The 12,595-nt window shown below is 43.6% G+C and overlaps 1 protein-coding gene and 1 long non-coding RNA gene across 7 annotated transcripts in view; one reads left to right on the top strand and one right to left on the bottom strand.

Annotated features, from left to right (window-relative positions):
* VRK2 (VRK serine/threonine kinase 2) overlaps positions 1-6,180 on the bottom strand; it is a 35,460-nt gene extending 29,280 nt beyond the window's left edge. For 2 of the 3 annotated variants that reach the window (XM_064651000.1, XM_064651001.1), the window contains exons 1-2: positions 6,047-6,180; positions 5,766-5,906 (exon numbers count right to left, since the gene is read on the bottom strand). In XM_064651000.1, the coding sequence (XP_064507070.1) occupies positions 5,766-5,901 (136 nt within the window). In that variant the 5' untranslated portion in view covers positions 5,902-5,906; positions 6,047-6,180. The remainder of the gene's footprint in view (positions 1-5,765; positions 5,907-6,046) is intronic. The other variant, XM_064650999.1, reaches the window with a different exon arrangement.
* Positions 6,181-6,236: 56 nt separating this feature from the next.
* The window catches only part of LOC135412333 (uncharacterized), a 153,718-nt gene continuing 147,359 nt past the window's right edge, over positions 6,237-12,595 (top strand). For 2 of the 4 annotated variants that reach the window (XR_010429586.1, XR_010429585.1), the window contains exons 1-2: positions 6,237-8,936; positions 9,675-9,761. This is a non-coding gene — a long non-coding RNA (uncharacterized LOC135412333). The remainder of the gene's footprint in view (positions 8,937-9,674; positions 9,762-12,595) is intronic. The other 2 variants (XR_010429587.1, XR_010429588.1) reach the window with 2 other exon arrangements.

The raw sequence follows: 12,595 nt of genomic DNA, 5'->3' as shown, positions 1-12,595 counted from the left end.
AAATCACATTGTTTCCCCCTCTCTGACATTGCAATATCCAATATTTCCCAAGAATTGAAACATTCAGTCCTTGAAGGGTGTTTAAACTCCACTTTTAATGCAGCCTAAGGAAGATCTGCTTCTCTGTTACTTTATAGCTGCATCATCATTTCCTGGACAGGCTCTTTTCTGAGCAGTGTTTCTGAACAGGTTTTATTCTGGATTCTTCTCCCAGGAAGCTTTATAAATGTAGAGTTTTATTATTCAAACTACACAGACATAGCTCTCCATACCCTGCTTGCGGAGCCGCCTTTCACAAGACCCAACCAAACTGATTTTGGGAGAAAATCGTGTTCAACTGCTAAACTGTTTTGCAGATTACTCCAAATGCCTCCAAGTTCAGAGCATTCAGCACTGGTAGGAAATTTCAGAACGTTTCTGACTCATGTTTCTGGGAAACCTCAATCGTGACTCAGCAGAGCCAAAGTTTTCTATTGCACAGCAACGAAGCCACTGTTTGACTTTCAAAGTTAACTCCCCTGAGCTGGGATAGGTGTGACACATCCTTTAACCCCAGGCAGAACAGCTCTGCATGCTCTGCTCTTACAGCACTCTCACATGGGAGTCCAGGCCTCTAATATTTAAAACTTGATGCACAAACTGTTTTCTGGCAAGGTTTTGCTCCAGCCCATCTGCTTGTCTGACATGGTGCCCACTCAGAAGATCCTATGCCAGTTCCAGCAGGGTCCAGGTGCCAAAGGCAGCTGAAGGAGTGCCCTCCATAAGGCAACAGGTTCCCTCCAAAGCTCCTCCTGCTCAAAAAAAACACTCCACACTGATCAAAGAAATAAAACAGAGAAGCCAAACCTGCTCTCTTGACTTTCTGGTATTAGTCAGCAAAGCAGGGTCCAAGTCCCTCCCAGAACTCTCCAAAGCTGGACTAAGAAGAGCACAACAGCTCCCAGATCACAGGCCACTCATAGGGAAAAAACCCCAACACCTCACGTGGCAGAACACTGCAGTGGAGCAGGAATGGTCTCTGCACACTTTGGAACAGGCTTTAGAATATTGCATGAAAATGAGTTACACTTGCAGCGTTGAGACTTGTACCTTACAGAGGACCCAAACAAAAGAAAGGGGGAAGATTCAAAGGGAAGCAGCCATCCCCAGCTGAAGGAAGGAGTATTTTGTCTTTAACAGGTGGTGCAGGCTGGTCCTGCACCCTGTGCTCAGCCCTAAGTACCCCCCGAGTAAGCAAAATCAGGATAAATTTATAATTTGTCTGCCTACAGATAGTGTGAAAAATTAGGTAATCTGCTTGCAATATCTGTATTTGTATAGTTTAATATTAGTGACTAGACACAAACACTCCTTCCTGAGTGTTGTTTGCCTGCTCACAAACTTATTTTCGCACTAAGGTTCACAATGAGACCTTTGATGAAATGCATTTTAACATCTGAGGGTTAAGAAAAATCCATCCCTAACCTGAGTTACCTGCCAATGCTTTTAATTACAGAACTTTGCCATTAATATTCTTCTTTCCATTGAGCTAATAAAAATCGTGCTGAATTTATATCTTTTGGTATCATCTTTACTGCATTTCTAATTCATTTGCTTCACTCTAATAAATATTTTCAGTGAAGTTAATTTAAGCAAACTGCTGAAGTACTTTGTTTCTCCAGAAACAATTGCTAAAGCCAGCTTCCCAAGCAAACCAAGCAATGAAGAGTAGGACAAGGACAGAGTGTGCTTCTGTCAATGTTTCTCTTCCTCTACACACGTACACCCCCACTCAAAGCTATACAAACTATCCATGGAAATTATTGGGTTTGAAATAGAAACAAACTGTCTTTCAATCTCTCAGCCTGATTCCCAGAACAGCCAGGGCAGAATGTACTATGATGAACACCATCTAACAACCCCCTGTGTATATAAATACAAAAAAAATACATTTTTTGGAGAACCACCAGTTTCCATGAGAAGGAAGCCTGCAAGGAGAGAGTGCTGTCTACAGCAGGTTCCACTGTGACAGAGGAATCTTAACAAAACATTGTGTGACCTTTCTGCACTTAAATTTTCAGTCCAAATTGTGCATTAATAGAGTGCTTGCAGCAGGACTAGAGAGTGATTTATATAAAGACTGCTGTTAATTACTGACTGTGACAAATGAGAGAATGTAAGGCTCCTCAACTCTTGGTTCATTTTCCAGTGTGCTGCCACTGTACTCCACAGAGCTACAAACCAGTTGAGACCACCAACACCTCATGTTCTACCTCAGCTGCTCTTCCCTCTGCTCCCCCTTATCCAAGGGACAACAGTTCTGAGGTGCCTGAAACCAAATCAACACCAGTTACATACATACAGTAAAACTTCCCATGTACAATGGGGTAGCTAATTCCTGTTGATGATCCATATTGTTCTTGCTATGACAAAAGCAATGCTTCTGAGATCTAGAACATCTCTGAGAGGATTTTTGTTGCTTCTGTCAGCAACTGGGAAGGATCAGTATTTGAAAGCCTTGTGCTGCTGGATTTGCTCTGGCTGAGGTGAAAATGCAAAGGGAATCCAAGGAAAGGAACAGGTCGACAAAGAAATAAACAAGTTGGCACAGACTGGAAAGAGAAAGAATAATCAGAAAACATTTGTGAGGCAGGACAGAACCAGCAGACAGTGGTAACTTCCACGCACATGGAACTATTTACATCCTGGGTCTCGGGGTCAGTAAAGGGCTTTGAGCAGCTCTGATTTAGTGCACAGAACCTTCCTCCACAGAATGCAGCCCTTGTAAATATATTTTGCAGAGATACTGTAAAATTCCCCAAGAACGTTGTTATGGATTAATGGAGTATGGAATAGTCTTAATGGGAAATTAGGCTATAACAACGCACATCAAAATCTTTACACTGCCACTGTAAAAATACTTATTAAAAGATATAGCTGGCAAAGTTAACCTTTACTTTCATAAAAGGGCTGTGCTCTTCATTCCTGGCAGGCAATCGAACCTGCCTCCACTCTCCTGTCTGCCCAGCTCTCCACAGCTCTTTCTGGGTTATCTTACCCCTGAAAGTTAGTGCTTCTCTCACAACCTGCACCAAAAATTAGTCTGAACAGCACAGAGGTGTCTTTCAGCACCAAGCATCCCTATCTTACTCTTAAAGGTTTGTCATCTACTTCACATCCCTTGGCTGTCAAAGAGCTGAACTGTTTTGTAGCATCAAGCCCCCAAAAGAATGGTATGATTTATATGATATAAACACATATCAGATATCAAGAGGTGGACAAAGAAAGACAACTTCAGTCAGTGTCAACACTTATGGATAAAATGTTGTCCATTTCCTCTTTAATTGTAGGATGAGCTACAAGGGGAACTGAGCCTTCAGGTAATGCTACAGGTAACATTCACTGTCCCTACTGACAGAAGAGATTAAACCAACACAAATACCATCACAAAAGTGGCAGCTGCATTTCCTCAGCCATTCTGTCACTCCTGAAAACACAGAACACCAAGGGTCCCAGGCTGTATTCTCCTTCTGAACTAATCCACTGACTGCTTTCCACCTCAGTTCAGTGGGAGCCAAACTGCAACACACACCACAATACATGAAATCACCTCAGTGGTCTGTGGGATCAGGCAGAAAACTCATCAAATCTACATAGAACTGACTGAATCTCACGTGCTAAACCACCCACAAGGTCCAGTGTGACCTGACTGCAGCAGAAAATGACAGAGCTGTATCCCAAGTGATTCAGGAACATCATGTTTTTTGGTTTATTACTCTTGGAGAACTACACTCACTTTGACCTTGCTTTCTGCACTGCACCCCCAGTTCCCTCAGACCCTTCTGTGGGAGACTTCTGCAAGTTTCCAACTTCCTTTCCTTTATCCTTGAATGGCAATATCCAGAGACACTTTAACTTCACTTATTATCTCATGCTAAGGCCTATTTTCTATGGTTACATCTAATATATGCTCTATGCACAGCACCTCTCAAATGTAACCAACTAATGTTTCAAAGAAGGTCATAACAAGATAACAGATACCAAAAGGAAAAAGAATGTAAATATTCTAACAGTGCCCTATCTTTTGACTCCTCTGTATCTGCACTTAGCTGAAACCCCCATGGTTCCCACTGGTTCCATCTGCAGAGCAGTGAGATGTGTGTGACCCACAGGAATTCCAGAGGAAACCAAACCAGAAACTCCTCTACAGGAACCTCTCAGATGTGCTCCAACTACTAACAGTGACATCAGGATTCAAACCAATTCCTCCAGCCTCAAACCATGCACTTGGTGAGGCAATTCAGTGCAGCAGGCCACACCAAATCTAGCCCAAAGTAAAACAAGCCCTAGATTTCAGTAAAGGGGAGCTGTAGGGCCATACCCACTGACGGCTGCCATGTCCTCATTCCCTGCTTACACCAAACTATCACAAGCACATACACAGTCTTAGTTTTCTCCAGGTTCCTCAGTGAACTGAGTTTACTCTGTGGAAAAGCAGAAGCAGTGGAATTTAGGTCATTACTGAAACCGCTTTGCTCTGTTTGCACAAGCATTTGGTGGAACAAAGTGCCAGACTACTCCTTTTTCCCTCCCTAGAAAGTTTCTTCACCCAAACCTGAAGCCCAGGTGCAACCTCAGTCCAGATGCACAGGTACTCTCCCATGGTTCACCCTCCTGTAGTTTACAGGCACGTGTTAATAGCTGGAAGAACAGCACAACTGGGAAGCCCTTTTCACAAGCAGCATCTGGGAGACAATCAGAACTGTATTTTCCATGGCAGAAACACACAAAAAGGAGAAGCTTAAACAAAGAGGATATAACTGATTTATGCATAAAAGGAAGTTGGTTTGTGTATAGGAGTGACTTGCTTATGAAGTTTTAAGCATTAATATTCCTAATAGAGTTAATATTACTCTAACTTAAATAGATCATGTTTGGCTCCAGGGACAATGTACTGAACTGCTTCTAGGTAATTCTTTACCGCTGTCTCAACACTAGCTCAATTTATTTCAAGTTCAATTTTGACAAGTTCAAGTCCTGAACAGTCACTGTGGACTAGTTTGTGTATGCAATGAAAAAAAGAAAAACCAAACTGCCAAACTCATAATATTGCCTTGAACACAGGATTTGCTCTTTCAGAGAGCCCAGCAACAGTAATATGCATTATACAGTCTCCAGTGACCCAGAATGCTTTACAAACCGCCTTTCAGAACTACTCACTCCTCACAAAGCACAATCTCACTGAACTGCAGCAGCTGCTTCTGAAGAAAACACAGAAGCATATCTAGGCCAGAGCAAATAAAGAACAGCATTTCCACCTCTGGTGAAAAGGTCTGAATTTAGGGGCAACGCCCAGCTAACTATCGTTCCTGTTACATACCTTGGATGTTTGCTTGGCCAGAAAACAACATTTCCAACAGCCAAAAACTGAAAGAGTGCTACAGAGCATGACACTGGCCTAAGCCCAAAGCAGTGCCTAACAAAAGCAACTTTTTCTTTTGAAAGCATCACCTGACAGCGCTCTTTGACAGCAGCACCGTGATTGCCCCACCCAAATCCATAGAACAGTGCACTAGAATAACCAGAAACTGAGCGGGACAGCCCGTGGAGAACACGCTGCACCATCAGCAGGAACGGAACAGGAAGAGTAGGGAAAAACCTCAGGAAGCCACACTTCAGCAATGATCACCACCAGCATGTAAACAACAGTAACTTTTAAAATCCTTTCTGCTTTATCCAGCTTAGAAAGTTACAAGTCACCCTCTTAATTACCACCGCTTTTTTACCTAAATAGATCAGGCCAAATCCTCCCTGGCCGATCTGACTGCCCAGCCTCCAGGTTTTTCCTTCGGTGTCTTTCAGGATCATGTCTTTAGGGAGAGGGACTGGCAGCTTGCCTTTGCCGGGACCCTTGGGCGGCATCGTACCTTGAGAGGGGGAGAAAACGAAAGAGAAAGTAGGTTGAAAAAAAGCTGCCAGAAGATACACTCTATCCCGGTGGGCTTTGCCCGCAGAGCGCAGCAGGGGCGCAAGGCGCTGCCCCTCAGTCCCGCTCCCCCTCACGCACCTCTGCAGAGCGCCCTCGGCTTCCCGCCGCCGCCGGCCGCAAACTTCCCGGCCGGGAACTTCCGCAGCAGCAGCAGGAGGAGGAGCGGGCGGCGGGATGCCGTGTTCCTGCGGGGAAACCCTGGGCGGGGAGCGGGGCAGGGCCGGGACACCCCCAGGCCGGCCCCGGCCGGGACGGGACTCCCGCCGTCGCCTCAGGGCCCTCAGCGGGGCGGGGCGCGCGCCATTTCCCGCCTCCCCTCAGCCCGCCCGTGAGGCGCCAACACCGCCCTCGCCTCAGGGCGACGGAGCTACGGGGAGATGGAGGCAGCAGAAGGAGCTGCTTGTTGGGAGTCAGAGCAGTGGGGAGATGGAGCGGGGAGTTGGACCTGGGAGTTGGGAGACGGAACAAGAGGGGGATGGGGGACGGAGCAGGGAGATGGCACCCTCGAAGCCGCTTCAGCCCCCAAGCGCTCCGGCTCCTCACCTCAGGGAGGTGATGGAGGACGGAGATGGCACCTGCCAAGCCGCTTCAGCCCCAGAGGCTTCGGCTTCTCGCCTCAGGGGGGAGGAAAAGGGAGATGGAGAAGGGAGATGGGAGATTGGAGACGGAGTAGCAGGGAGAGAGAGTAGACGGATAGGGCACGCAAAGCCGCCTCAGCCTCGGGTGCTCCAGCTCTCCAGCTTTTTTAATCTGGGCTTTGCAAGTTAGAAACTTTTTCTTTCCTTTTTTTTTTTTTTTTTAAAGGTATTTGGTGTTTAGCGAAGTAGGTGATCAGACTGTGTCCTGACTGAGGTAAAAAAAATACCTCAGCTCACAAGGGTTTTGGGGTGCAGCAAATCCCTTCAGGAGGTGCAGTGAAATCACAGAGCTGACATGGTGCCACCCCTCTGGCCACTTCGATTTTACCTCAGGATCCTCCTGGCAGAGGACAGGGATCACGATTTACACACAGAAACACAGGTACCCCAAAACAGCACAGGGAAGGGGCAATGCCACCTCAGGTGGGTCAGCCAGTGCTCCAGGAGACAGACATCTGACCCAGGGGTGGATCAGCCCCATCACCTTGGCAATAAAGGATACAGTGAGGTGGGGTTTAATTCCCCAAGATCCCAGGGAAACAAGCCGCCATCTTGAGCTCAAGCCGCCATTTTGTGTCAGCTTTGCTTTATTGTCAGGGCCCGTTCCCCCAGGTGGAGCTCACTGGGGGCCACCACAACATAGTGACAAGTCCTTTTGAGAAAAAAAAAAAAAAAGAGAGGTTTAAAACTTAAACTTCTAAGTCATTTTTTAAAAAGAAAAGATTTTTTTTAAAGTTCCAGAATAATCAAAATCCAGAACGTCTTCAGCAACCTCATAATTTGCAGGTGAACTTAAAAGTAGTGACACAGATTATGACTGCAAAGTCTGTGTTGCTATCAGTACATTAAGCCTTAATGTAACACCTTTTCTGCTTCGTCAGTCTTCCAGGCTTTGTGGTTTTATCATCAGTGAAAGGACCAGCTCAAAAATTGCCAGCAGAAAGCTCGGCCATAAAGGGTAGAAATTCAAGATTGCCATAAAGCATTTCATAGAGTTTCCCCTTTTAGCAACAGCTGTCAAAACAGACTGTAAGAGAGTGGTGTTGGGGTTGTTTTGTTTATTTAAAAGAAACAAACAACTACAGATGCCCAGTCCAGCATCAAAGAAACCTTCACCACTTATGGAGAGAATTCACACTTTTATTCAATTTGAGCAGTGCTTGGGGTATCTGTTGCCTGGGGTGAAACCACTATTCTACCAGAGGTGAAGAATATTTTCAGAAGTAAATTGTCTCTAAATACTTGCCTGGGAATCAGAGGATAAGCCTCTGTTTAAGGAAACAGCTTTTTTTGCTCAGCTATTGCAAAGAGGTGTACACATGATTAAACTAAAACAAAAGTGTATTGGGGATCTTCCTGCTTCCGAGTTTTTTTCCCTGCCCACAAAATTTCACCAGAATAAGAAAGTAAAACAAATCAGATGTGGTTTATTTTGTCATCCAGACATCTAGCAGATACCAGTGATAGTATTACATTGCAAGCAGACATCTACATTGTTACGTATCTCAAGACAGTTTGTTGTTGGGTTTTTTTTTTTTTTTGATCCAGGAGAAAACACCATAAATTAAAAGACTCAAAATTTGTAGAAATTGTATGGAGAAAAAAAATAGAATGAGTATGAATGAATAGTAAGAGGCATGATCCTAAAGAAACAGAACTGATTAGATATTCCTATTTTTGTTTTATTTGTAAGTATGTTAGAACTGGAATTGCCTTTTGTCCCCACAAAACCACTGAGAATACTTTAACATCAGCAAATTAGTAGGACACATTGATTTAATGAGAGGTTGGGGCTCAATGCAAAACTTCCCAGCTTGTAAATATGAGTTGTTTTGAGCTCATTTAGCTCTTTTTATTCATGAGCAAGATCACAAAAGAAGAAAACAAGTTCATGCAGTTCTGAGGAATAATGAAGTAATCAAAAAAAGGCTATTTCAAAAATAGCCATTATAAGCTAATAGCCAAACTAAAAGTAAAAATAGGTGCACAGGGGTCTATTTAATTGCTAATGGATACAGTAGCATAATGCAATCTGTTACTGGTTTTGAAAACTGAAGTCTTTATCTATATTAATATTGTCCAGAAAGTTCTTTTCTTCCATTTTAGGCAACAAGACCACATGGCATCCCTTTGACTCCCACAACACACACCTGCAGAGGTAGTTAAGGTTTTTAAATAAAAGTTTTCTTGTCCTAGTAAAAGGCACTGCAAATTTACAGCTTCAACTCCATCCAGATGGAAGAATACCTGAAGCCTGAGCCATCCTTGATAACTTGCAGCTCCTTCACAGCTCACACAGTGTAACATTCTGTCGTATAAAAGGGTTCAAGGTATGTATGCTACAAGTCATGGAAAATAACTGTGGGGTTGTTGGGTTGTTTGGAGTTTGTTTGTTTGTTTGTTTGTTTTTGAAAGAGAATAGGTATGAAGGTAAAGATTTTCAAGCTTTTATCATTCATTACAAGAGTTTAAAACCCTTACAGGCAATTGCACAGGAAGGCAATAGAGACTAATAATATCACTCATTCAAAAAAAAAATACTAAAAAGAAAAGTTTCCTTCACATACCAGACCACTCCCAAAGAATCAGTTTATTATTTAAATCCAGATCTTTATTAATAAATAACAGTAACTAGTAGGCCCACAAAAAGTAGTACACGAATGTTCCTAGCAAGTATTTTACAAGTCCATTTTGGACACTGTAAAACACAAAATTCCCACATACATGTTTTTAAAAATCAACAGCCCCCAGGCTTTACCTGAGAAAGGCTCTAACCAGATTAGAAGTTGATAGCAGGCCCTTTGGCCCTATAAATAGCACATCCCTGGGTCTGTGGGTGGGACTAAGGAATCCTCTTTTCCTGTTGGGCTGAACTGGACAGAAGGCTTTTTTCTCAGCAGGGCATTAGCAACCCTCCCAAAAAACGTGAGCCTCATTTAGGCACCTTAAAGCCTCTGTTGCCTTCAAAGTTGCTACAAATTAGCAAATTAGGTGATGTAGGGGGCAAGAAGGGCCAAAATAATTATAGATACCAGGGTGGTTTTCTTGCTTGGTTTTGTTTCTTTCAGGAAATCCTAATTATTACAGAAGCAATTTCCCTTCAAGGTCATACAGCCACTACTACTGCCAGACTCAAGAATCCTTACAGGAGAAAGGTGTGTATTCTAATAGGAGTGAAAGTGTACAAATCCTACCAGTATCAACCAAAAATGCTATCAGATTGCTGTTATTTGACTTCCAGTTGGCACATTGCTGCAAACAGCTGAAGGCCACAGGCCCTGCCCTGGAGGATTTATCCTGGGTGCAGTTCAACTGCATTTGTTTCTGTCTTTGTTTTAAAGCACTCTGCATTGAACATTCAGTCCATCTCCCCTTTATTTTAATCTTTTTTTCTTCTCACTGCTGAAAGCCAAGCTTGAATATAGACTGTTGCAGTCAATTATATGAAATCTTGCAGTATCACATACTCAAAGCCCCTCAAATTTGCTGCAGGAGGTGAGCACTTGCAGCTTCTCTCACTGTTGCATTGTGATGCTTTTGTGGTATTTAACGCTGACATTTTAGCCCTTCCACATTTAATTCCCCCCCCTTCTCCAGACCTCACTGTTGCTTAAAATATCATGGCTAAATTTACTCTAGAGATGTAACATCTCTGTATTAAGACCATTGACAGCCAGGCATCAAGTTTCCCAGTTTCTGCTGAGAAAACTATTTGTGTTAGTGCATCTGCTCAGAGTCCCCTGCTCTGGCTGTGCCTGTTCCGTTGTCACTGTGCTCGCTGCCACTTCCTCAGAACTTTGGAAGTGATTACTTTTTGCAGTATCAGGGGATCTCCAACATCCAGGGGCCATGTTGCTCAACTCAGTCATTGTCTGGGTGCGCTGACACCCATTTCAGAGACTCCTGACTCCATTTGGTGGGACTGGCCCCCTGATTGAGATCACCTAATTACAATAATTAGGCAGCTCACCTCAGGATATTATGAGAGCAACCCACCCAAACCTAAGTCCATATGGTTTGCAATAGCTAATGAGTCAGTTAATGTGCTATGTCCAGGAGTAATGGACACTCAATATGGATGGCATGGAGACATCATTTACCAACTTCCTGACTGATTAAGGTTTTTCATGTAGACACTTCTTGTGGTTTGCATCTCGTGCTAAGTTCAAAGTATTAAAGGCTTTTACATGTTAAACAGAGCGGAGGAAAACAGCTGAGACTCTTAAAAGGCAGGTAAGAAAATACTCCTCTCTTTAAAGAAAATACAGAAGATTGGAAATCCTGGGAATTTCATCTGAAATATAATACTGGGAATTATTTGAAAAGTGCTGGTAAAGTACAGGAGATGGCAATGGCAATAGGTGACATCTGCTTTAGTGTAGAGTAGCCTGAATGAATGACTCCCACACTTCCAGAGGGGGCACTTAGCCTCTGGAATTTGTGTACCCAGTCTCCTTTAACACTCCCCCTGCTACCAATGCCATGGAATTGAGCCCCAGTTCTGAACTAACCAGATCAGGGCATCAATACAACAAGGGCAAACCTGGCAACAGAAGCACCAAGAGCCCTGAAGCAAGTAAGGGATGTGTGGCTTTTGAATGAGTTACAGAATCTGCCCAGCCAGGGCCGGGATTCCTGTCCCCGAGCCTCTTCCTGCTCTCCTCATTTTCATGGCTGTTGGGATGAGATGTGACTCCCTGTTCCTGTCACTGTAGCTGAAAAGACAGTCAGACCCTGACTGTGTTCCTTATCTGTTGGGTGTCAGGGGTTTTCTTGCTCGTGCCTTTAGAAAGCACTTATTTCTGAGCACTGAAGGAAAAGCGTTTTCCATGTTTACTTTCAGAAATGTGTGAAGAGGTGATCTAAGTTTATTGTTGCTCTGGGAATGGCTTTTGTTTGCAGGGAGAGCAGGATGTCTAGTGGCTGGAGCAGAGAGGGGGATCAGGAATGATTTCCCTTATGGGACTAATTCCTGGAGTCCTAATCCTGGCTCTGCTACTGACTGACTTGACACGAAGAATTTCATTTTTGTGTCGTTTTATCCATTTGAAGCACTCTGGGTGGCTTGGTTGGAGGCACTGAGATTCTCTGGAATGGGATAAAGAGATTACAGGAACATTAGTGGTAGCACACCAGTGTTCGTGGTCAACAAGAAGCAGTAACTTCTTTTGTGGTGTGTGTGAAAAGGTTTGGAGAAGCCAAGAGGAATTTGGCAAAGCACTCAGGGAGAAGGTGCATATAATCACTTCAGTCTTTCCATTTCTGGGATTAACCACATGAAGTTGTTCAAGAAGGGAAACTCATCTGTCATAGCATTCATTATTCACATATCAATGCTACTTTTTATGTATAAACTTAATTATGATGAGGGGATATATTAAATATGACTCGTTTTACTGCAAGATTGATTTTTTTTTTCCCCTGACCTCAGAATAAATATTGATCTTCATGATCTTTAAATGTAGTGCAAAGGTTGTTTTATTAATGGCATATTAATAGAAAGTAGCCCTGACCATGCAATATTAATATATTTGCATTGTTAGTCTCAGATCCCATCCAGAAGGAAGGAGGCAGGGTGCCAATGCCTTCTTTCCCAGGAGAGATCAGGAGGCTGTTGATTTTAATGACCGTTAAGACTCCTTTCAGTTTGTTGTTGTGTTTTGGTTTTGGGGTGTGTTTGGGAGTTTTTTCATTAAAAACAGCGGTGAAGTGACAAATCCAGTGTATGATATGCCTGATAAAATAGTGCTGTGTCATGTGTCCAGCATTCCCAGGAAAGCAAGGCACTGTCCTGGCCTGATGGTGCTCCACTACCCACTGCCATGGGGTCAATTCCATGAGCAGAATCACAGTGGAGAGAAAACAAGGGATAATTTGGTGATTTGGGATTCAGTGTCTGGGGCTCTGATTTCTTCAATAATCAGGCTAGGAATTTTCCTAACAGCTGATTTTTAAAAGCAGTTGTCTTAGTCAAGTGAGGGTTCACTTC

The sequence above is a fragment of the Pseudopipra pipra genome, chromosome 3 (assembly GCF_036250125.1).
Source record: "Pseudopipra pipra isolate bDixPip1 chromosome 3, bDixPip1.hap1, whole genome shotgun sequence".
NCBI classification, from domain to species: domain Eukaryota; kingdom Metazoa; phylum Chordata; class Aves; order Passeriformes; family Pipridae; genus Pseudopipra; species Pseudopipra pipra.
Note: the sequence above shows the minus strand (reverse complement) of the source record. Positions and strands in the feature narration are given on the sequence as shown.